General features: G+C 33.6%; 1 protein-coding gene across 3 annotated transcripts in view; it reads left to right on the forward strand.

Annotated features, from left to right (window-relative positions):
* The window catches only part of LOC115442476 (prothoracicostatic peptide), a 49,424-nt gene that overhangs the window by 12,946 nt on the left and 8,588 nt on the right, over positions 1 to 27,890 (forward strand). For 2 of the 3 annotated variants that reach the window (XM_030167520.2, XM_037436341.1), the window contains exon 2: positions 25,296 to 25,385. In XM_030167520.2, coding sequence (XP_030023380.2) covers positions 25,296 to 25,385 — 90 coding nt within the window. Of the gene's footprint in view, positions 1 to 11,306; positions 11,340 to 25,295; positions 25,386 to 27,890 lie in introns of all 3 variants that reach the window. The other variant, XM_037436340.1, reaches the window with a different exon arrangement.

Below are 27,890 nucleotides of genomic sequence, written 5' to 3' on the forward strand. Positions count from 1 at the left end.
CCTCGCAAATGCCATACTTACCTACCTATCCTTTAACAACAATAAATAGTGTATTATCAAATTAATAATCCACAAAAGCGTAGATAGAGGTGCAACCAGTGCACTCACTTTTCGCCTATGTGTTCCTTCCCATGATGAACAGGGGTGAGCCTATCGCCATATCGGGCACAAATTCCAGACTACGGGCTAATATTGAGTTGAATATAATATCACTTTACCCTACCTGGGATTCAAACTCAACTGTGTCAACAAGACTGCGCATGCAATGAAATGAAATGAAATATTTTGTTTGAACCTATTAAACGTTATACATTGTAAGTAAAAACTTTATACATTGTTTAGATTCCGTCAATATTAACTCTGCCACCAGTTAGAAAAGCAGTTCTTACAAGATAAGAACGAGCAAGGAACTCTGGTGTTACGCTTTTCAAAATCAGTTTAAGGTATAAATTACAGTACATGATACAGAGATTTTTTTGTTCATAACAGCTGTGGCGAAGTTCCATATAACGCAAATCCTGCCGGTTCCCTTTTCATAATTAATGAATATCTAATTATCATTAGAATGATGTTTGCATTGGACATGCATTTATGCATATTAGTACCTATATGTTACGTCGGGTTACATTTTGGAAAACGTCACCCTTCGCTACTGCAGAACAGTTTATTCATATGCTCGCAAATGAAGTAACAATAAAGTAACGCTACTGAGCCAGTCGAATCATAATACATATGTATATATTGAAACCAATTCGTAAACGCTGAGCGCGTTCAGATATTAACTTTGACATTATTCTTGTAACCGATACGAAGACGCGCGGTTTACCTCACATTACTCACGATATGGTGTACATCCCATGCCTAGTGCACAGAGCCGAACTCGGGTCTTCAGGGGGCTAAATACCCCGAGTAGAGTCCATATTAAACACTAAATAGTAATCAACGATAACTTTTTGATAAAAGTAATTCAAGAAATATTATAAAAAGCTTTACATGAAGTACATATAGATGAGTTTTATTAAAAATAGTAACGTATTAGAATATAACACAGTATTATTTATTTCAGATAACATAATCCATATACAAAATATAAATTGCTTGTTAAATTTGTTGAAAACAATTGAAAAGTTAATTAAATCTATATTGTTACATTTAAAAAGATACATTATTTCCTATAATACATCCAATTATTTTGGAAATAACAGTCAATCTTACAAGACAGATACCATAAAACAAATTACAATTACTTCTTTAAATTATATTACAATGAAACCATATTTCCAAAATAATTGTAATAGTTAACACACCTTGTCAACCAAAACTTCCAATAAGTCGACTCTGGAAATAACTTACATCCTATCAAAACTAACCGTATATTTGATACTTTTACACGACAATGACGTGGGTGCGTACCTCCCATTAATCCCTAAATCCATTCCCTGGAGATGTGATCGCATGGTAATTTACCCGTGCAAACAGGAGCTTAATTACATGACATGACAGGCGATGCCGCGGGATTTTATTTATTACAATACCTTGTATCAACTTGCGTACCGCGGGTCTAAGGGATTTTTGCCAAAATTAATAATTAACTATATTAAAATTTGATTTAAAAATAGAGCTGGGCCTGTGTACTCTACCTAGAAAGTAATTTCTGGCTAAAACTGAAATCTCAAATTGATTTTGATATAAATATGTGTTAGTGTACTAGTTTCCACGTTGCGTTTGAGATATGAGGTTACTGGTCAATACATATAACTTTTATGTACTTTGGTAAGCTTAACTTCATGTTTTATTTTTAATAGAGGTAATTAGAGACATAAACACTAAATCTAAGCTTATTGAAATTCTTGAGACTAGACCACGGTTGCCTGCCACAAGTCATCGCTGCTAGAGGCTTGATTAGCTTTACCTTTAAATTATTGAAAGTTATTTACGTATCTAGTGTAAATTTGTAATAATCTCGATTAAACAAGAATAAACGAAACGGTAAGATCGAATTAAAATCTACCATTTTATCTGCAAATATTTAGTCATGCATGACGGCATAATTCTACTAACCACCAAGCCGAGGTGCGTGGAAAAGTAGATATTTAATCAATTTATTACTTTATGCGTAAAACGAATCCTAAAACCACACTCAATATCTAAACAAAAAACAATTTCCAACGTCTTAAAATTTAATTAAAAAACTAATTTTAATCTAACCCTCCACGCACACATCCAGATTTATTTTTAATTTTAAACGTGGAAGCGAGACCCCGCGGGACGCAGCCGTCGGCAATTCGCACCGCGCGCGAAAAAATAACGCACGAATGTTCTCGAATGTTAGAATTCAACATTCAATTTGACATACAACATATTTCAGCTCGCGGTAAGCGCGCGTAATTCCGCTCAATGTGGCCAAATTTTATTGATACAAATTGGCATTCGCTGTTGTATTTACCTTGGGATTTAAGCGGCAAACACATTTACGTTCAGATGAAATTGCTAACTGTTGCTCGCGTCACCGCCCGTATCGCAAATGTCTGTGTTTTTCTAAAGTAATAGAAATTAGGTTATAAATTCATTTTGGTTTGTAGTAAGTCTTCTTCACAAACTTAGTAAATAAATACAAATACAGATACAAATTTTTTATTGCAGAATGTAGGTACTTAATATACATGTGGTTAATATTTGGTAATAAAAGTAACTGTCCTTAAGTTGTAGCTAAATATGCTTTTCCGATAACTCAGGCAAATCGTTCCTAGCGAGCGAACAGTAAGCTATAAATCAAACAGGATTGCGATACCCGCATTTATAACACTGACATTTTTTTCATAAAAACAAATGTGGATACTTCATACAATTTTATCATGAAATAATAACAATACAATCTGAACTACTCTTATATCTTTTCATTCAAATTCATCAACAAATTTTAATCAACCGCATCAAATTACTAAAAAGAAATTAACCTCAAAATAATGGAAACAAACGTAACCACAGCACATGTTGGAACATCGAATATTGTGCGAGTTGTTAATCCTCGTTTACAAACAGACCGACAGTCGTGCCCGACGCGTCCGACCAGGGATCACGCGAACACAAACTACCCTCATTATACAATCACTAGTCACTATTTTATTTGTAATGGGATAAATATCACTCGCGGAAATATTTTTACATTACAGATCTCTCGTACGCGAGTCAGGCTGGATAGGTACGAAATTGTTGTATATTTTTCAGTTAAGCAATATTAATGTTTGTAAGGCGTTGCTATCAATGCAATTACTAAATATTATACAATCAGTTGCAAACATAGGCCTATAGAAACACCCAAATGTCAAATATTTTATTAAAATTGGAACCTGCACAAACAGTTCGTAACAACCGCAGTAGTAAGCCTATGATAGTTGCATTTCCGATACACAAACGATAGACGCATACGTGACGTCATATCCGGCCGCACTCGGTAGGTTTCAGCTCACAGCATAATCCTAATCCATTCAGGGTGTACGTCATCCAGTCACCCGACCGCCTAATCTACTTTACTTGTTTATACAACTGTATAGGTCAGGCGTGAATAGGCGACAGTTGTCTTGGCATATGTTAAGATATGTAAAGCGACATTGACTGTCAAAATGTAGAGTGAGTTGAGAGCGGAAAGTAGTTACATTGGTAGGGTTTTTACTTATGCAACTTATGGACTATCGCTCAACTTATAATGGATCAAAATACGCGACTCGTAGATCGATGTAGTTCAATGTTGATGTTTGTAATTGGTTGAGAGACTAATGCTTCAGTCACATATTAGTCTCTCAACCAACTAATAAAACGACACTGTGTGCACACTGGTTACTGAATAAACTATATGCACAATATCGACCGAAATCTTCGAATGAGAAATTTGACCACCTTACAGAATGAATTCTGAATAAAACCCTTTCTTATTGTCCATTTATGCAAGCTACTCGAATGTATTTCATACGTATAAAGCCAACCGTTGCAGCTGTGCATTGTCTGAGAGTGTTAAATATACAAGTTAATTTATCAGCACAAAGATATGACAATAATTTTCAATTAAGCCTAACGAAATTCCAGAATCAAAAAAATATATCCATAAATCAAATATCCCATTTAACAATGAACATAAATAAAAACGTATTCAATCCATTTAACATGGAATGCGTATATCATTGAAAATATCAATAGGCTGTTGTGTCACAGCACACACTACAGAGCAACATATTGCACGCCATTTTGTATTGTTTATGGTTATTGTTCACCAAAAAGTTTAAATCTATTTGCTATCAGATTTTATGTGAATTAAAAATTTACTTAAAATTACATACGTATGCATTCCTTTGCAGGCAGAGCGGCAAAGTGACGCTACATCACATTTTCCTGTGAATAGAATACAGAAAAACAATAATTTTACTATTGTCGCGTCAATGGTCTTAACAAAGTAAACCTTAGCTCTAGTTAGAAAAAAAATTGAGTGCTAATATTGCCTTCCTTGTAAATCCATGGTAAACACATGAAATAGACAAACCTTTACAGACGAAGACGTGTACTAAATTAAATAACCATTCCATATTCCTAGTTGCACGACCTATTTTCGTTTGGAACAAAATTACACTCCCATTCCCGAGACCTAATAAAAAGTCTAGAAAAACGTTCAAATAACTGTAAAGTTTATGATAGTCACCTGCCAAGTAATTTACCAGCGACGTTGGAGCTCATTACCACATCATTAGGGGTCCTCCCGCGCAACGTTCACTCTTCCATTTATATTTCAAGAGATAAAATGTTTTTACGTCTCCTAGATTGGCGTTTTATATTTAGTTCCATTCACTGTTCTTTTACTTTAAAAATAAATTTGCCTATATTTCTTTTTCTTGTTTTTAAAGCCTCTTGAGGTACATTTGAAGTACAAGTCTTATTTTAATTAGAATGTTAGAATTATTTATCTTATTCGTGTCCATGGTCTTACTGCGGAGGTGGATTGTGCACTTGAGTTTTTAGTTTCAATACCCAGGGTGGGTAATTTAACGTCTGTGTTATATGATTGCATACGAGGACACTTCACTTCATCAACGGAGATTTTTTAAAACTACATTTATATAATAAAATTAAAAGTCTAAAGCTTGTTGAGAATATAATTAAATGCCTTTTAAATAATAACTTTGATTTTCTCCTCACATTGTACCCCAAATATATATTTACCCCACGAATAAAATTTAATACGTTACCCCATAAAGGCAATTATTTCAGATATATGCAACGATGTGATAATGATGATATATACACAATGATGATGTTATTATATGGCCTGTCACAACATAGATAGAATCGAAACAGCTTTAACGAAATCGATAAACCACCAACAAACAACCAGTTGCAACTTTGCCTTGAGAGATAAAGACACAGGCTTATGTGGGTATTAATTTTACTCTAAATTTATTCCAATTGTACAAAATAATAACATGTAAAAAGAGTATATTATGTTACAGTAATAAATATATTAAAAAATACTATATACCCCACTTTCGTATTCATATTAAGTTCAATCGTTCCCAAAATACAGGGTAACTTCTATAAACATAATAGTTTAAATGTAATTAATTGAGGTCACATTCCTGTGGTGGGGTACTCTCATTACTAGTCGTCCCTATTTCGAGCCTGCGAATTTATAGACGGGGAAACTGAAATATAATTTTCTTTTAATATAAATCATGTTGCTTTGTATATATTTATATTTCATGTTATGTTTACTAGATATTACAAATACCATATAATTATAGTAGGTCGTTTCTGTCGAGTTCTAGACATCTGGTATACATCTAACAGTGATAATATAGTATTGTCCATCTTTATGGTACGTCTACTATGCTATATTAGGATATGTACCTACCAAAGGCAATCTCACTTTGCCTTACTGAATATTTTTTTAAAAAAAAGAAACTACTAACGATGTAGTCCCGGAAAAAAGAGATCACATAGGGCATAAAACTACCGTACATTGTCGTCAAGGTGCCGATCCATATCGTCAAATGGAGAAAATCGTCAATATGTGAGGAATTTATCGCTTTTACTGTATTATATTGTGACTTTTAATATTAAATACTGTATAGAATTACTGAAAATATACATATATATTTCTTTAACAAATACAAAAAATTCACAAAGCTTAAAGTTATTTATAGTCTTGATACAATTAATCTTGTATCGCTAGTATCAACAAGGGACTTTGGCGAACACCTACGCCCGAAATATAAGCGGAACACACTAACATCTTTCTGGATAACGGTTTTTAACCCACAGCGTTGTATTGTTTTATATACACTTGACTCGGCACCCAATATGACATAAAAACAGAAATTTATATCAAAGTAGCTTTTGTTCGCGTCTGAAGGAGTTTTCCGGGATAAAAGTCCCGGTTTATATTTTCTCGAAATAAACAGTAGCCTATAACCTTCCCAAAACCTTAAACTATCTCCTCACCAAATTTGATAAAAATTTGTTCAGTAGTTTTTGAGAAAATCGATAACATACGGACAGACAGAAAAGGGGACTTTGTTTTATAAAATGTATAGATAGATATAGGTAAGTTATTACTCACAAAAAAGTATACCGACTCCAAAATTCCAATCTACGCAAAATTGTGTTTTAAAGTTCCAATATTGAAGACTAAATTGAGATTTTATCTCTCCGGACGAAAGATTAGTGCGAACGTTTCAACTTAGAAGTTAGAACGTTGATGTGTAATGAAAAATGAGTCGCTATCGACGTTGGAGGAGGGGGGTCAAAACTGAGAGCTGGACGATCTGGTCGCACCCATTAATCTTTGAGATGGGATCTAGCGACATCTACGTATTTGACACAGACAATTCGGGCTGCCACTTCTAAATTGTAAAGAAAAATATTAGGCTCGTGTGAATTGTCATTGTGGTTAGCGGATATATCTTTTAAGTAAAACAAGAGATTAAAATTATATATTAGTTTAATGCGGTTTGATACATGACACCCACTACCTTTGAAATTCTTATGGTTTACTATTATTTTCTTCCAATGTCCTTAGTTTAAAAGAAAATTCAAAAACTCAGCCATAATCCTGTTATTTAACAAAACCGTCTCAGAAAGTTAACATGAAATAAATGTAACTGAAGTGAAATTAAATTGTGCGTTAATTATAATGATTTCACTTCGCCGTTGGGCGCTAAATGTTTAGTTGGGGGGAACCTTGAGGCGCTAGTACTCCAGAACACATTAAGCCGTTCAGGGTTTTGCAAAACAACAGAAACGAAGCCTCGTCTGAAACCTTACGAGTGCCGAGAACATTCTCACCCTCGATTCGACATTAGAATAAGAAGCGCTCAATGAAACTAATTATTTTCATAAAACTTACGTAAACTTATATAAATATTATGCCGACTAAGAAGAGTGAGACCGCAAATTCACTCTCCGCTTTAATGCAAATAAGGCATTTAGTAGCTCAATGATAAGTCTGAAATTCCCATGAAGATTTTTGTTGCTACCACGCTATTAAAGTGACTTATAAAAAAAGAAATAATCAAATATTTTATTTAACAATTCTTTTAAGTGTGACAGCCCTGCCGTCAAGAGTCGCAATATCAGAGGAATGGAAGATCATTTTCGTTTTAACATTGCCTACTTTGTTAACGCCAGAAGCATGTGCGGTCTGACGAAGCATTTAAACCAACGCAAATTCGAATTTCAAAAATATTAATAATACTGATTACTTTGTATAAAACATCTTTTTTCAAGTTTATAAATGCCCAAATCATTACTTTGAACTACTCCAATTCTTTATAAAGTTAAATTTTTTGTTTAAACGCGCTAATCTTAGAAATCGAAGAAGTACTTTTCTAATAGGAAATTACATTCTATCCGAGTGCTCTAGTTTTGTATTTATCATGTGAACAAGTTTATACTGGAGCTACTCCACGAAAAACTAATAATGTAATAATAAAAGTAATTATTGAAGTATCTACATACAAAAATAAAACGCAACTTAAGCTAAAAATACTCTAACTAGTAATCTCTTTGCCTTTTTTCCAAGATACCCCATGACGGAACAAAACGTAAACCTTACGTGGATTAAACGGTTATTCATAAAGGCATAACGTCCTGAGGCTCTATCGTCGTATGACAGCTCAATCATGGGTAGACAACTCCATTATGGAACCATCGTTTAACCTGTTCTAAGCTTCAGTTTTCCCTCAATATAATTACAATTTTCTTATATCTTAAATATTTTTGGGGTAGCGTATTAAATTTAGTGTTTGGGGTAAATATAAATATGGGGTATAATATGGGGAAATCAAGTTAAATTATTTAAAAGGCCCCAAACTTAAGAAATAAGTAGCCAATTTCAGTCTCAATAAGCCGAGCACCCTTTCTTTTATTATGATCGATATAAAAAGACCACAAATACAAAAACCACTAAATTAAAATTTACAAAATTCCCGCGCAACTTTAACTCAACACCCACGAACACAACTCCGTAGTTACGTAAACATAATACATTAATAAGCGTTTAAAACTTGAGTTAAGATAAATTATTGCCAACACTAACCCGACTGCTGACTAATGAATAATATTAATCAACGGCACATCTCCCTGCGATTGATTTATTATAGTTTGTTAAATAAAATTTAAAATTAGCTTTGACTGTTCTAACTAATGGCCTGACGTTGAAAGCTATATAGTTTACACTAATTAGTTAGTTTGGTCGAAATTGTTTTGTAAATTGGAGTTTTTTAGATGCGATTGTCTAGAACAGTATTTGGTTGTATTCCTTTATGTAGTCAGGAAGTATAATTGCAAATTGCAGATAGATATTGTAACAACTTTTCATACGACCTGCACCTCACTCCGCCCTGTAACCACGAAAGCTGTAGTCTTCGAAACTTGAGGAGAAAATTAAAATAAAAAACTGGGATAAAATCCGAAAAATAATTTTATTTGATAATCAGGAAGTGTTCATAACTCACAATATAATTGTAACTTGAAAACAACAACAAAATAATGTTCTAAAGTAAAATAATAATCGATGAAATGTTCAAAGCAGAATAAAACGCATGCATTTATCAATCAAGAAAAAACTATACTCAGTAAAGAAAATTCCTTCATACATAAAAATAATTTCGTAAAATAATTAATGTCTTATAAAAGGCCATTTAATTATTGGAAAAAATACTTTCTTCGTCTATTTTTTACTATTGTTTGCATTTTAATCGTCTCTAAAAGGTTTTGCATCAGCGGATATTTTATTCCGTAGTTAGAGTTCATAATTGAACAAGATTTTGATTAGATAATTTTTTACTCAGGTAAATTGGATTACATTTTCTCGAAAGATTTGTTGTGCTTACCTTATTTAAAAGTTAAATCAATTATGCTGTATTAAAAACAAATACCAAATTAGTTGTACCCTTGCTTATCTCTTTAAAAAATGGCTAACTGGGTAATTTCATGCTTCTTCCAAAGTATTGAATAAAGAGGTGTTCGAAAAAAAATGGATAATTTATGATTAAGCCTCTCACGTCTTAAAGCAATTAATTCATATACCTACATTGTTTATAACATTCCAATGACACATTTCAATACAAACATCTTAACGAAACACAGGGCCGTCTGTACAATTAGCCGCAAGAATAAACAGCGCTAGGGTTCAAATATTACATCCACAAATGGGTCAGTAATTTGTCCCCAAATTAATATGTGCCCTTGATAATCCCGCCCGGCGAGCGCCGTAACCCGGAAAATTTGAAACAAATTCGCACATTCTCGTCCCTACAATATCATGTTAAAATTGCTATGATTATCTCTAGCGTGTTTACTTTGATACTAGAGATATTTCTTTTCGTATTTTAATTCAATAAAAACATATTATATATTTGTTGTTTGTTACAAATTTTTATTAAGTTAATTAAAGTTTATTTTTCTTCCAGTAATCTATATATATTTGTTCATTAAAAACATATAACATTTTCTATTACGAATTTAGAGTTAACAAATTTTATTCAGAAACACTCAAAATAATAATTTAATTTCATCTTTATTTCCTTTTTTTAAAGACAATATAACATTTGGTTAAAACAATGTCGATGAACGAGAAGAAAGTAAATATGAAAAATATATTTCAGATTTCTCCTAAAAATGTCCGTTAAATTAAAATACGGTCCGTTTCAAGGTCTATTTTTACACAATGGATGAATAATATTTAATCGACAAAAATCAAAGCTCCATCTTCGTCGTATTCTTTGATATTTGTTGGATAACATTATTTATAGAGATATTGTCTTTAAGTATTACGATACTAGAAAAAATGTGTGCATGATAACAATTTTCCTTAATGCTAAACTTTTTTATAACTATCTGCTCTAAATTTGCTAAAACTAGGAAACGAAGACATTACTCATGATTATATTACAAAAAAAAAATCAGCTTTGACATATAATGATATAGATTATAATAGTTAATCATAATCTTCAGCAAAATCTACCTATAAACCAGCGTACGTAAACAGCTGACTTAACACCTTCATAATTACAGTAAACATTGACTTGACAGAATTCATGTTGGCAATGAGGCACGCTTCAATATCAACTCATCAAAATTCATCAAATTACGTAAACTATATTTTAACGCGTTACCAATCATTTCAATAGTGTTGTGTCTGAACAATTTTTTTGATTCACCAATTATGGTCAATGGTTGCCTAGAAACATAATTAATGGCAGATTTTTTTAAAATCAATACCATACGACAGCTGGGTAAAATGCTTGTTGGCCTTTTTGTTTCAAAACACAATGCTGCCACTTCCCCAGTTTTCTTTGACAATTGTACCATCTCATTACCATGCATGCTAGACAAAACTGGTTCTTGCTTCCAAGAGTATATAAGTCTTTATTGATTAATTATATTTAGTTCCACTGTCTTGCAACCTATATGCGATGACCGTTGCTATTTCCAGCTTATGCCATCACTGACGTCACTAACGATTAATAGCGTTAAATAAACTATACGTCAATCGATATCGTGAACTTTGAATAATCAATTGAACTTGCACAATCGATTAGGCCTTTAGGGGGAATCGTTTTGACTTAGTATTTTTTGTAAAAACTACAACCAATCACCAGATTCTATACCGAGGCTGTTTCCACTGAATATATTAACTGATTTGTATTTGAACCTGCCAAATACGTATTTTCTGATTTAGTATAGAAAACTAAAGTTCTGGACTATAACTTTATGTATCATTAAATCCAATATTAATCAATATTTATATTTTTTTTCAGCTACGTGCTGTTTTCACATTACACACTAATAAGGTAACAAAACACACGTTATGGTGATGTTACTAGACGCCGATCTTCAATTAAATAACTAACGATACTTCGACACGAAAAATCTTTGAAAACAATTTCCTCCAGTTATAGTAGCATAATCAATACATTGGAGATATATGCGGGTATAATGTTAAATTGATCCTGGCGCGGTAAAGTGACTGCATTGTATTATATTATAGATTTAATACATTTCTAATATTAGCGAAGGAGATAGAATATAATTGCCAAAATGATCGCGTCCATTCTTACCAATTGTAATCCACCCTGAAAACTTGCTAGAAAGAACTAATCCCTATTGCAAGTTTTACAGTATGGGATAGATTTCCAATCGAGTACAAAATTACCAAGTAATTTCGCATTTCTTGATAAATTAGGAATTAAATAAACCTTCTTAGAAGTCTGTCAAAATGTTCATAGCTAGAGACCCCAGGCTTAAATGCTACATTAATGGAATGGCGGATTCGATTATCTTAGGATTACATCGATTACTAATCGAGTTTCAAAGGGAATTAATTAAAACGTACTTACGGTACAATACTAGTCTACTTGTTACTGGAGGCTGTGTAATCATGTTCTCAAGATAAATGTTGCAAAAATTATATTCCGGGGTCAATAAGTGAATCTAGTAGCGTGCTAGGCTAATGAGGGAATGAAAATTCCGGCTCATATCGCTTGATCAACTAGGCTTACGATATATATCGTTTCATTTGTGACCGTCACTATAAATATAAAATCTCTTGACATTAACAATTTCTATTCAATTTTTCAATTAATATTTATTTATTTAAGGACCTCCAACGAAGGATACACGGCATATAATAAAAACAATTTCGTAGCATTTTTACAATTAGCAATGTGACGTGCCTCTTCAATTATAGGAGACCACAGCATTCAAATTTGTATATTGGTACAGCGGCAAAAATAATAATATTTGTTATTAATATTATTTAGATAAGTAAGTAAGTAGAAACTTAACATAGACAAAAAAGGATATTGCGGTCGTTTTCATATGCCCTGCTATACATCAGCTAAAATTAGATAGTCACCCAAATTCAGCCTTATTTCGCCTACTTGAAGCTAAAAGGCGCTGTCGTAGTTTTAGCTGCAAACCAAATAGTCCCGCGAGACGTGTAGCAAGGAGATAGCCTGTCACTCCCCTAGGCTCGACAATCTTCGTCCCCAAAGCGATTCCATTTAATACTATTTTCTACGTGAACGTAATCTGAAAACATGTGATTTTTACATGACAATATTGTTTTTCTGTAATAAGATTGGTGTCATTTATTAATATCGTAACTAAATCTGTTTGTTAAATTGTTTAGTAAATTTGTAACGTTCTTTCATTGAAATAAATTGATATTATAAGGCAAAAAACAGTTACTCATCGAAATATAAAAATGGTCATCTAGACTTGAAGAATATATATTACTTTCAATCTTACATAAGTATCTACCCCCCCAAAAGAGTGGTTTCTATATCAGTTTTTACATTTGAAATACATCCAAAAATACATCAAACCGAGGACAAACATGAATGTTTAAAGACATCTTTTGTTTCGCGAAACGAGGGTGGTATATTATTCCAAACAATGGAGTGTTTAACCTGTCTGGATGTTTGGGTTTCTCAAAAACTCTTTATAATTGTCATGTATGATTTTATTTTAAAATGACATGCGTGTCCTTAAGCCTTTACAATATGAAAATGCCTTATGGTGAGGAACATAGTGCAATACTATATTAAAAATTCTTTGTTTTGAATAGTGGTGCTACTGTTTACGGCTACCATAAAACTTGCTCACCATTCAATAATATGGCAAAATGGTAAATAAATTTGCAAACTTCAACCTTAAATGCTTAGCATCAGTTTGATCCAATCGCGACAAACCGACAACTGGAATATTCAACGAATAATTTTACAGAGATTACCCGCGAAGGATAATGAATTCCGTGTCCGCTGGCGCATCCCGTTCCTCGTTATCATAATCTGCGGGATTATCTTGACACTTAATAGCATATTTTTAGTATAATTAGTCGGTTATGACTACTGATATGTTTGCGGGTTTTGTTGAAATTTCACTTAAAATCTCTACTCCGGTAACCCCTACTACCAATATTTGTCTACAGAAAGAATTCAGCTTTTACTTATCACTATGTCACGGAAAACTAACATGTTAGCGATGCTTTGTGTTGTAAGTAAAATTCCTGATGGTCTAAATGACTTTCTCCCTTCCCCGATCCATTTCTTTTAGGTTTTCGATAACTTTTCAATGATCCTTCTGGTATTGCATTTGCCTCGCTAAATTTGGAATCTCAGTTAAACCAAAATATCCGCGCGCTGTGTGGCAACAAAAAACTATTAACATATACCATGAAGACATTAATCGTTTCAAGAATAACATAAATATAAAATTGCAATACTATTATTATCACCGCCATGATGGTGACGCAGTTTCCACTTTTAGTGACACTATAAAGTCTTCTGCCGGACATGACCAATATAAAATGACCTCTCAGGTGCTTTCAGACTCCCCTCGTTCAAACGTTGTGGGGAAACTCAGCAGGGACTGGTAGGTCTAGACAGCTGGTCAGTGCAGGTCATCGTATCTTATTTATGTTGCATATCGATTGATAGGTCATGTGATGTGGATAATTATGTTCTACATATAGTAGTCTTGACGTAAAGGCCGGCTCGACCGGGGTTATACCAAGGTAAACTAACGTGTTATAATCTGTGGGATTTTAAAAGTCTCCAAAAAAGCCCGAAATCAGTTTTGTTTATTATAAAAATCAACAAACATAATAATATTTATCACTATAATTGTACTTTGAAACTAGGAAACAAGTCTAAATATAGTAAAACGAAATAAACTAAAGGTTAATTTGATTATGGCCTCTAACTCAAAATACAATTATCCATAACCGAAAATCGTGGGCTTACGTTTTGTAATTTTCTCAAACACTTCAAAGGCTCAACAAGATCTTATTCCGATAAAAAAGTCGTTTGGTTACAGGAAAAAATCTAGACTAACTATTGTCGATAATATGTAGATTGCAGTGTCGGTACGTGCTGTGGAATATTTATAGCTCATTATTATTTTCAAACGCGCAGACACTCGTAATTTGATTATTCAGATTTAAACTTTCACAGCATTTGTTATTTCTGAAAATATACAGGGTCATTTTGAAAATGCGTTAATAAATGAAAACACACAATCGTCTTTATGCTAACATTGTGCTAAAACTGATGAGTTTACATGAATTACAAATATTTTGACCAACATCCCCAGATTTACTTTTCTGACTTTTTTATTCTTTGTAATTTTGTTCGAATATGGGATGTGGATTTTTTGACTGAAACTCTGATATTGCCATTGCGTCGAATTCTATTAGGGCAGTAGTAATATCATTGGGGCGTTCGAAACTTTGTTTTCTTTATATGTACCAGCGGGTAAATAATTTCAAGTGTTATTTTAAAGAATATAAATTTATGGTTTTATTAAATAAAGCAATGACAAAATGACATGATAAATTATAAAAATAAAAAAATGGGTTTTATGTTGGGTTCGTAACTGATCGAATATTGAATATACCTATATATTTTAACTTGATACTGAACACCGTAGGGATTTATTCCGCATTGTTCCAAATACAACTTAAAGCTGGCATAATTCTGTCAAAATATACTAGTTAAGATACGACAAAATCTATTAAAGATAATTTATCGCGTCTAAATTTTTGGCATGTGACATAATACAATCGAACGATAAAATAGCCAAAGCTAATCTCAACTAAGTAATCCTATCTACAACTGAATTTGTAGCTCCTAATTCCTAGCAATGTATGTGTCACAAACGTTTTTCCACTGCACAAACCGTTAAGTGTTTACTGCGAATAAAGAAGCTGATTCACCGCTGCAGAAAATCGAATTTCAACGAATTTAAACAAACAACCGGCGTTGACAGTATCGATTTTAACTCGAGTTTCCATTTCTTATGCAGGGAGGAACTGTGGTGCTCTCGAGTGGTCGCAATGTGCTTCCGATCCAATTGAATTTCTTGTTAGAGACGCGATTAACAAGGAAATTGTTTATTAAAAGTCTGAATACTTTCAATAAATTTTAAAGTATATACAAACATACATATCTGAATTATTTTAAAAGTACTGAGCGTAATGAAAATGTTAAAAGGAAAGACATTTTAGGGCTATCAAAAGCTTATTCCAATTTCTCGTAGTAAAACAACTATCTAAGCGGGTTAATGTTTGTGAAATATATGTAAGAACTACAGTAAACAAGCAAATCAATACTTTCATATCAAAATTCTATCCTTATTAGATCTAGTAGGATTACTTGTATAGGATTGCAATAATGCGAGACGGTGGGACCCATCGGCAGTGCCTAAATCCCTATCTGTGGCAACTCGTAGAAAAATCAATTTGTGTGGTGCTTTAACGAGTTCCGGGTAAACAAATCTTGGATTGTAAGGTTGTTACTTATCTTCTACGTGCTAGTTATTTATCAGCGCCAAGATGCGAAAAATACTCAATACGAACTCTGGATTTGTGTACATTTTTTTTTATTTATTCTTGTCACATTAAAAATACTCACGGACTCTGTAGTCTTTGTGCCAATGTGTACAATTTTTTTTTAAATTTAGCCTGATAACTGATCCTTACTAGTTTAATACCGGCGTATGTAAATAACGTAATACTGTAAGTAGAATTGTCGGATTAGATCACGAAAAGTATTCCTTTTTTATTTAGAAAAATATACCCTAATTACCATTTTACTGATGGGAGGTCTCTCATGTAAGAGTCCGCCTGGGTAGGTACTACCGCAATGTCTATTACTGCCGCCAAGCAGCAGTGTGAATTTACTGTTGTGTTCCGGTTTGAAGGACATTGTAGCCAGTGTAACTACTGGACATAATAAGACTTAACATCTCATGTCTCAGGATAGCGAACGCAGTGGAATACCAAACACTACTTTGTAATTCAAGGTGTTGGATGGTTTTTCTACTGTTTACGGGCGGTCGTGTCATTTACTATCAGGCGAACAGCAAGCTCGTCTCGTTATTCAAAGCAATGAAAATATTGCAGAAATCACTTTTTGTATTTAAAATAAACTCTAATTCATTACAACGTGACAGTAAAACCTTTCAAAGACTGTGCCGATACTTGAGGATTCATTCCCTAGGTTATATAACCGAAAACTTTCTAAGAAGTACTCATTACCCGTCCTAAGTAAAGACTACGCCACACCGCAGCCACACATACGGTAATGAGTTATGTAAGTCCGAAGCGAGACATCCTTATAACAGACCTTTACAAATTCGGCTGTAATGTGCCCTATTATCCAGGGTTGTCAGGTGCACGTTATAACACAATATTTCAGTATTCAATTTTAACGTATTCTATTCAAAATATATTTTTGGGAGTATTCTATTCTTATTTAGAATATGTATATCGGATTGATGAGAATTATTTGCAGACATCGTTTTCACTAAATTGGATTTTATAGAAGTAGCTAGTATAAACATAGAATTTCGCTGTTTTCAATAATTTTTGTTGTACTAATTTTGTAGGTTTTAATAGATATGAACTATTGTGACGGCGTAGGCTACATTGTTTTTTTTTAATATCTTAGTGGCAATTCTAATAGTTAAAAATAGTCTAAATTTACCCTTGAATACTCGTGGTCAATTTTATATCCTAATTAGTACGATATATACAGTCTTACTTATAAAAAATTCGCTAAACTATGCTTAGTTCAAACACAAATTTATTCGACCAGTTATAAGACAAAACCCGCCATCTTGCCTCTTAATTAGATTTAAACTAGGAACCGGTGATGTTTTTGACAGCTATTTAAGCAATTCTTAAACACCTCTTAACGCTAAAACTAGTTTATAAGTAAGACTGATAGAGTATAGAGTATAGATATATGTACAAAGGAAAATTAAATTTGAATTGCGATAGAGCATGATGTCATGTTTAATAGCTGACAAATCGCTGTAATGTACTAACACAAAATAGAATTCCAATAAATACTATCACAAAAACTCGTACTAATGGCTCTTGGCTTTTATAGAGTGTTCCTCATTAAGTGGTAACCCTGGCAACCGTGCCCATCTGCGCGCCCCACATTACGCCCACAATGGGAATATTTGGCACAATTATATCTAATAATATCGTACTCAGATATTTCAAGAATTGTAAGATAAATACAGTTACTTGCAACCAATTGAAAATTTTTAACATTTTACGACTTCGTCTGCGTCAGATTATGTTGCTAAAATGTTTGTAGGCATTACTCTAAATACAAGCATTATCTTATAATATAGTCCCTATTTTCTATTGTAATTTGTGATCTACGTGAATTTTAGGTATAATCCGGTTTCATTTCCAACACCTTTTCTTTTTCATTATTTGATTAATTCCGTTGAGGTTTCAAGAGAGCTTAGTGCTCCCAGAGCTACGCTAGGCTTCTGCTCGTAGCCATAAAATGCGTACCAAAGTCGATCTTGGCTTACAAGTCGCAGTGGCGCCCGGCGAGATTGACTCATAACCTGAGTAGCAGTACAGCCACTAAACAGATAAGAATCTTATTCCTTAGTTATAATATAGCTTTAAAATCCATAGCTATTAAACCCACGCAATACACATCACGCCTTTATCACGAAAGGGTAGGCAGAGATGAAAACAGGGCGCCTATTTTTCACCATGTATATTTCGTCCCCTGCTGTGATAGACAAGCCTATCACCACTAACATCGGTTTAATTTTTTTTTATGAAGCATAAACAAAAATATATAAATTTATGGAATCCAATCCACTAATGATCTGAGCCATCGTATTTATTGACAATCACTAACAAATGTAATTTCGCGATTACTTATGAATCCAATTTTAAGATCAGAGGTTAATCTTGCAAACAGAATCAGTTAACGTTGGGACAGACAAACATTTGTAAGACTATATTTAAACCTCGAAACGTTTGAAAACTCATGTGTCTTTTTTAAATCGAAAAGCACAATGATTGCACATCCCAGGTTTTATACCTCTGACAGCTCAATAAGGGTTCCACTCGACCAATAAATCAAAGCATCATTTTCAAATAAAAAATTTCACTTTTTTTTCGGATCGAAGATTGGACCTTCAAGTTGATGATCCAAGTAAACTGAAATTATAATTTTATGTTCGTTATTTAGTTTTTTTTTATTAAAAAATATATTATACTCGATCTTCGATGTGGAAACCTTTGATTTCAAAGTCAAGTTATCAGCTCTTCGCCATGAAGGCCTGCTAGTAACTTTACAAGTTTAATCTGTCTCTTCAGGCGTTTATTCTTCAATTAATCAGTTACAGGCAGCTATGTCGCTGAAAACTTTCAGTGCGAACTAAACTTTAAACAATTTCGCGATACTCAAGTATTCGCGTACTGTTTTCCGATATAGAATAGTTTGTCGCGTAATATCTCTAAGTCTACTACAACAGTCTGAGTGGTACAAGTTCAAATTAACAAATAGAATACGCTTTATTTAAACAAAAATTTTATGACTTTAGTTTTAAAAAACTATTGCCATGTTTTTACCCTTTATTATATGAATTAAATTATTTTACCAATGTAGTATATTACTATATCAATGTAATTAAGAGCGTTTACGTGCCGCGCGTGAAGTCAACTATAGGTAATTCTTCGCAAAATTCACTCACACAGAGCCGTTGCGTAGCTGTGTGCGTAGAGTTAGCGCGTCGGCTATCTTTATAGTCAGACCAACCAATTTTGATCTTTTCGCTTTAATTATCTAATTGGAATGTAACTTATGATTTATGAATTTATGATAAATGAAGAATTCTATTATTAAATATATAAGAATTCATCATGAAATAGTTTATATGTATCATTTTGTAATTATAAAAAAATAAACATTTTGAACAAATTTTAACGGCAATTTTACAAATTGTTATTTTCACTTTTAAATGCAAATGCTTAAAAATTTAAGCATTTGCATTTAGAAAGTACCCTTTTAGTAAAGTGGGAGCTCATCATGAAGCCGAAACATAGGCACCAGAACTCCGTAATCAGACAATAAATCAGGAAAATTACTGTGCTACGATGTTTATAATGGACCACATAATTACTCCATAGATCTGCAGTTTTTAATATTTAGCGTATTGAAAGTTTAAATTAAGTCATTAGAAATTACATATTGGAATTTATATTTTGAGTCAGAAGGTGTATGTAATGAGATGTCATTTTTAGGTGTATAGCTAAAAAGTGAGAAATAAAAGACTACTTTTTTCGGAAGTAGGTTATATTTTTGGATAGTTTTTTTTAATAGGTGCTTCTCAGTGACATCGATCATCAATCGATCGATTGTACATCCATGTATAACAATTTACCAGTTTTATATCCATAGTTTTGCATAATATTTGCGACACACGACGAAGCAAAATAGTTGGTTCTGTACTTTTTTTTTTGGCCAACAGCAGTCAGCTTTGACTGTAAGTATGGGAATACCGTCTTTTACATCGCCACAGGCAACATCTTTATCAGTTTCTTCCCTAGCGGCCTCTTGCATCCTGTCCTCTGCAGCTAATTTCAATCATTTAGCTAACTCGTCGTAACATTTCATGTAAACATTTTGCGTTAATATTGGTAAATCTATGGAAGCTAACTGTTTGTTTAAATTTGATCTACCAACTTCAGTCATCATGGCTCTATTCACAGTTCCACGATATACGTCCATACTATCAGTATATCTCTTAGCGCTTAAATAGCTTAAATTCCATATTGCACATATTACACTTCATTAAAAATGTTGACTGCAAGCAAACATTCTCTTTCAATAGTTGTAAATGTTCGATACTACAACCTGTTGCTCTGTTCTGGTTATTGAGTGTTTTAATTTGATCCAAAAAATTTTGCGGCTTTTAATAACCTTATTTATTTTGAGTGTAATATCAGGCACGATTACCTAAAAATTAAAAAAAATATATAGAATATACTATTATTGTTATCGAAGTTTACGCAAACACTACATACTTAAGTAAGACTGCATATGGATCTAGACGCGTTTAATTTATACAAGTATAATGACGCCGAAACCTGCACAGGGTTAAACATCAGGATAAAATTATATGTAAAATTGATGTGAGCGTGTAAATCTAAACTAGCCCAAATAGTTAAGAAGATAGGTATACTAATTACTACTAGTAGTTTTATTCACCAGCTACATAAATTACCAAATCCCTTATTTCTAAGGTTCAAAGAGGAGAAAGATATAGGATTCTGTCTCTCGTCACTTGAATTTTCTTAACAGTGCGCATCAGTGAACACAAAAACCTTGTTATTTGAAAGTAAGCGTACCTATGCATTATGCAAAAAAATCAGCCAAGTGCGAGTGGGACTCGCGCACTGGGTATTTGGCGAGTTGTAAACGTTTTGACAACGGGACAGCAAAGTGATTCTATAAGGCTATGAACTCACGAAGCAGTTTTTACTCGCGCCCGCCGTGGTTGAGAAACGTCTGTTTTATTTCCAAACTCATGACGACCGGAGATCTGTGCGATTTGTAACCACCGCGGTTCCGATTATGTCCTGCAAACTTGGCGAGCGATTATCGCAAGGCGGGCGGTTACAAGATAGACAGTTAACGGTCAGTTGAGTTCCAGAACGCCATGGACACATATCAGAAACGATCACGATGGAGGAAAATGGCGTCAGATTTCTGTAACCACCCCTCCCCTACCGACTACTGCAGTCGCCCACCTACTAATCACAGAGCGCGCTAGTGCCACCGTGGCCCGCACGATTCTACTAGTTAGTCGCCAATACAGCGGGTACCGCATACAACCGCGCACGCCGCGGGCGTAAAACAAGTTTTGAAATGTGCGTTTAGTCCATTGAAATGTTACAATTTAAGGACCGAATATTGCATTTCTTGGAGGACGCAATTTTATTTTTGGGCCATGTGTGGGGGGTCAATAGAAGCTTAACCTCAAGTTTGTGGGGTCGCCACCCTTGTCCCCCGGCCGCCATCTTGGAAAAGGGGTGAAAACACTTTTTCGCGATATCTCGGAAACTATACGTCTTACAAAAATTTTGTAAAGCCATAATTTGTAGCAAATTGTTTTGCCTGAAAATATGTTTTTTTTTCTCCTTTATCCCCAAATGGTAACTCATACCTTTTCTACCTGCATAACATTCGATAAGTTAAATTTGGTAACTTCTATGGCAAAGAAAAGAGTTAGGAATAAATAAGTAAAGTTGTACGAATTTAACAAAAATATTGTAATAATATATTTACAATAAAAAAATCTAAAATAAGTTAAACATTTTGTTTCGACCGGTTTCTCATGAGCATTGACGAACCCGGTAAACTTTGGAGCGCTGTAACAGCGTTTTAAATGAATGAAATAAAAAAAAATTATAGGGAACAATTTTCCTCAAAAGATCATTTACAAGTTAGTTTGAGGTAATTTTTTTGTAAATTGTAAAATAAAAGTTATAGAGCTAAAAAGTAATGTTTTATAATGATTTTCTCACATTTTTGCTTATAACTTCTTTAATTTTAATTTAGGGCAAAAGTTATATAAACATATTTGTAGGCAAAACAATTTGCTACAAATTATGACTTTACAAAATTTATGTAAGACGTATAATTTCCGAGATATCGCGAAAAAAGTGTTTTCACCCCTTTTTCCATGATGGCGGCCAGGGGACAAGGGGGGCGAGTAACTAAGTAAACTTGAGCATAGGCTCAAGTGTTTAATGAGTAAAAAAGCAACAACCATAACTACAGACGCATGTTATAACATTAGTACATCAATCTTTTAGCTTTTGCTTTAGCCGAAGTTTCAGCGTTGTTACGTTTCCTTTTCTTGCCTAGAAATAGCTTTACTTCCCATTGTGTCTGAAACATAATAATATAATAATAATTTATAGTAACTACTAAAATTATTGTCAATCATTAAAGAAAAAATATTTTACTTACTAAAGTACTAAGATGTAGCAATCACTGTATACACGTGACTATTTTTCTACGCACAGCCAAGGCCAACTGAAGTCTGGCCGGAGCGACGAGCGATACATCCTCTCTCTAGAAAGCCTCAAGGCGGACTAATTTGAAACGATTTGCGCGTTGCGTTTTATAGTAGTATTTAAAATATTTATAGAAAAATAACAGAACTAATTTTGTAGAATTTTTAAATTGTATGTTTTTAAGGAGATGTTCTTCTATTATAGTAATCCAATATTATATTCAATTAAGTAAGATATAGTGATAAAAAAATCATTTAAATGACCAACATTTCTGAAATTTTCGAATTCTTTGAATTTTTATTTCTCATGAATTAAACATAAAAAGATATTTTTTCTCTACTAACTTTTTCTTCAGGATCTTTTTAGTTAGATAAAAATAACATATTGTTATGTTCCTTAGTGGTTTAAGATATTTTGAGCTTCGAAATAGACGTTCGAAGCGCAAATTTGAAAACCTCTGTTCAGTAATCTTTAAACAATTTACAAATACTCAATAAATCTAAAAATTTTCTCTACTAACTTTTTAGACAACAAAATTTTCTATAATAATTACTAATTCATATGTTTTTAAAATAATGTTTTGATGGATATTATCTCCTTCGAAAAGTGCTGTTTTTGAGACATATGGCGCGCGGATGCGTAAACGCTCTTAAAGATAAACGGCATAATTGTTGAAACTGACAATGCAGTCTCTAGTTCTTTAGTAAATGATTTTCTGTGAAAATCCCTTATCTAACCATTGCAACTAGGGAGCCATACAGGACAGAAAACAAAAGCACACCGATCGTATTGCATTTTTCCACAAATAGACTGACCTATACAAATCTGTTACAGTATTTTTACTGTGACATTTAACACATGTCTTAAGAACCTCTGAAGTGAGCGAGAGAGGTATAGATGATAGTTGTTACGTCCTTTTCTTAGGGAATATATTTGAAAATATTTATTAAGCCTCTGCCACATTGTACGTTATATATTAACAGGTTATTGCAATAGAATTAATATACTATAACATCAAAATATGTACAACATATTGGTGGTAGGATATATTTTCTATCCGCCTGCTATAGTGGCCCACGTAAGTGTGTCGCGTTCCGGGATTAGCCTGTGTATATCAGGTTCCAACAGGCCAGCATAATTGTGACAACTGTCAAGGGGTAATCATCTCTCGTCAGTCGATATTCTATTGGACCCCACTCCACTTACCATCAGGTGCAGTGATCACTTTGCCATACCCCAATAAAAAAAAGAACATACCATGAATCATTTACCATAGTACTAAAAAGTTACATGATATATGTTTTAATTGATTTTGTTTTGTTATATGTAGTTATAGATATAGCGCTTTTTGTTAATTCATACGCGTACTATAATAATATAGATTGAACATTAATAATTCAATTCCATTCAAACTTACAAACTAAATTTACCACTAATTTGATTAGCAAAAAGGCCATTTTAGCATATAGCGAGTTTCCCAAACTATAGTTATTCTCGTTTATTGTTAAAGTTGCCGCTGGTTTCAACTTAGTTTTACGACTTGCACGGCGTGAAGCAAGTGGTGCAATTATTTTTATTTAAAACTTATTCACAACTTTCGGAGTCATGTTATTTACTAAAGTAATATAGATATTTTAAAAGGGTTAACTAAAAATATCTATACTTATATGTAAAGCAGAAATAGATATTTTATTTGTTTAAATGCGCTATATGAGAAACTACTCTGATAGTCCCCTCCGAGGAATTAATTACCTTCTAACTCATATTAATAAATTACAATATTTAAAATAGATTTCCATTCTTCGTAGAAATTTAATCCTTTAATAGCCTTTTTAATAACAATTTTCAACGGCAAATGTAACAATGCTCCATTCCACTCACACTCTAACAATGGACAAACTTAATTACCACGCCACACACTACCTTTGTAATTCGTAAATAACAAAAAGTATCATCTGTTTCATTTATTTGGAGGGAAGAGGAAATGTTATAACAATGCACTGTTGTTTCTATTTGAGGGACAATGGTGGCCAATATGGTAACAGAGAATATAGGACAGAGAGTATAATAAGATTGTTATCTCAGGCCAACTATTAATATCAGCTTTATAAATCAAAATTATTGGTGATGTATCTGGAGTGGCCTGACACAGACGGTCTTCCGTGTCGTGTATCACCTGATATTTACAACTGTGGCGAAAGTGTAGCCTAATTCCTACCGACTTCCCTTTCTTAATTTATATAAAATCTAATTATTCATTAAAACTATTTCTAGACCGCATGCTGATTAGAACCTATAAGTTAAGCTGTATCGGGTTTAATTACGGAAAATTTTCATCGTTCACCACTGCTAAAAGGAATCATGCATGTATTGATCTAAATGTGAAGAAGTATGGGATCTCCGCCAATTCAGCAACAAAATAGATTTCAAAATCGTAATACATCGGTTTTATGGTTAAATACACGCATTCCGTCCCATTTGTCGACTTTAGACGCTTCCCGCCCGTAAGTCCCAACTTCCTGTAACGAACTATCTAGACGTGGCGGCGCGTGATGCCGCCAAGTTTCGGCAAGTTTCGCCAACTACCGCCCATTTCCGACCGACTAGTGTTAATTTATTGACACGTGTTGAGTGAAACTTGGTAACAGTGATTTCATAGTTTGATTTCAAGAGATTTTAATGCGCGATCATTTGTGTAATAAAACACAGATTTATAACGAAATCGAAGACATAAGTAAGACGGCGAATTTGGATAATGTAATAATAATAGCACCCTTGTATTATACGTCTCACTGGTGGGCTTGGGCCTCTCCTATTACTGTTTCACTTCCAACTAGGTTATCACCGCTTTTAATATAAATCAATACAAATTTAAATTCGTTACATTTCTATTCAGATGCGTTGCTGCGTGGCTGTTTTGTGGGCGTTCTTCGCGACGTGGGCCGTGACGGCGGCCGAGGAACCTCACCACGACGCTGCACCACAGGTAACCCTTCGTCCTATCACCTGTATACATCATTAGCTGTCCCTCACCTGTGAGATTCACCTACTGAATACTTTTCCACAATACATCATCTAATTAACAGCAATCGCAACTATATGTTACACTACAACTAATTACGGTTTTTTTAACATAACTTTTCTATACTACCACAAATTAGACTGTTTACATAACTTTTTTAAAGCTTAAGGAGACTTGTAAATGTGATTTTAGTTACCCTGATTGCTCCACGTAAGTACGCGATGTTTAAAAATATACACAATCGTAGAGTATAGAAAACAAAACTTGACTCTAAAGCCGTAGCATCACAAAGCTAGACATTCACATAGTTCTGTTCTAATTCACGTAGTTTAGACAATAGGGGGTATTCCACCGACGCGGCTAACTCTTGCGGCTAATACAATCCGCTTCCGATGCTTACATTAGCTGTTTGTATAACACTAGTTCATACATAATGGAGAGCTTCGGATATTTTTAGAAAAATATTCAGACAATTTACATCGTATTTTCGCGCTCTACAGAGTGTGATAACGTCCATGGCAATGTTGGAAAGAATTAGCGCGGTTTTATTTATTTAAATTATGTCCAACATATTTCTTTTTTATTCTACCAATGCGCGCTTTTAAACCGTAGGACACACTAATAGAAATCTTAAAATAAAATCCTCCGTCCTCTATTCTTCTCCTAAAATTACTAAAGCTCTTAACCTTCCAAGCATTTTCGTTTATAGACAATCATTTGTGGTATTTTCAAATCAAAAGTAGTCACGTTCTGCTACTGCCTAATTATGTCGACAGTTTGAATAGGCCGGCTTGACGACGAACCACAGTTTCAAAGATAACCGTCAGACGTAAAAACTTGTCTAATGAGCAAGATGTCCTGAGGCAACCACTCACTCACTGAGGCTCAATACCCACAAACCTTTCCCTCTTTTCCTAACAATAATAGCTGACGATACTACTCTTTCACTTCCTAGTATCTATAGTAGGTAACGTTTGAATATTATACCTTAATTACTAGAGCCCACTTTCTTAAATGCTTTTGAGATTACGAATAATAATTTTCAAATATAATTTGCTTGATAATTTTACAAGTAATTTATCAGCGGCAGAGTCATTGAATGTATTACATTATAAAAGTACGTAAAGGTTGAACCCTCTCCGAGGCTTAATAGCCTATTACCCCTTTGTCTTGTCAAGAAAAAAGTTAACAAAATTCGAATAAAGAACATCAGATGTTGAAATTACAACCGCTACCAAATTCGGTGGAATGTTCATTGTATTCGTTTCACGAGTTGTTAATTTTAACAGCGGGCAACACCGAACGAATGACGCAATCTAGTTAATTGATACACCATAAAAAATTACGACAAATCTACTAAAAATTCTATTTCAAGCACAAAAATATGTCAAATAGAACTGACTGTTTTATTTATAAAAAGTTAATAATTTTTGTAGTTAAGCTTATTTCAACCTTCTAAGATGATTTACAACCAATCTCACTTCCTTGCATTTTTTCAAAAACATGAATCCTTATTTACTCCTCCATGCTACCCCAAATTAAAAATCCATTATTCACCCACGCGCCGCCCGCTCTTATTTCCCAGTAATACATAAAAACGTTAAAAAAAAGTAAGAAAACCTAACACATGAAAGGAACAAACATTTAAATACATTAATACAAACAAACGAAGCCATGTTGAAAGCCTCACAAAGGAATAAACACAATTCGCCCCGTAAAGAGTTGGGGGCACTCTCGTGTAAAAACGCAAGAGTCAAAGTAACTAAGTTTCAAGAGCTGGTGGAAAACTTAGAAAACCGCTTTCAAACGTATAACGGCGCTGAGTGTGGTGCTAGTGCGAGCGATTTTGTATATAATTATTATTGAGCATTTTTAGGGTACGCTTAAAATAAAAGTGAAGTCACATTTTCGTTATGCATTTTTCTTAAGTATTAATTCTTCATTAAGACTAACAGGTTTTATACTGTATACATGTATAATAAAATCAACTCGGCTAATAAAATTTTTAACATCCGTCATCTTACCCCATATTAAAAAACAAACGATTCTAAACCGCCAGCCTCGAAATATGCATGACAAATCATCCGCTGTCAGAGCAGCCACACCCACCAAGAAGCTAGCACAATTAACGTTGTGATACCGAGAGAATGCTTTAATAGAATAATAAAACAACTTGTTTAACTAGTCACCCGTTAATAATGTTGTGGCCGACGTTCTTTTCGTCCGCAATTGGCCGGCTTTGTTTCGAGCAAACGTTCTCCGGAATTCGATAAATAATCAAAAGAGCTACCGTTGCCTTACTTTTCACTGGAATCGTTTTGTTTAGTACTTATTTCTTCTTTAACTAATATTCGAGTTACTTTTAAAGCTTCCGAGCGATCTTCGGAAACTTTTCAATAAATCATTTGCACGTCTTAAGTTACCCAATTAGAAAATGATACGAGAAATAAATAATTTGAAATACACAAT

Source organism: Manduca sexta, chromosome 7 (genome assembly GCF_014839805.1).
Source record: "Manduca sexta isolate Smith_Timp_Sample1 chromosome 7, JHU_Msex_v1.0, whole genome shotgun sequence".
Classification (NCBI taxonomy): Eukaryota; Metazoa; Arthropoda; class Insecta; order Lepidoptera; family Sphingidae; genus Manduca; species Manduca sexta.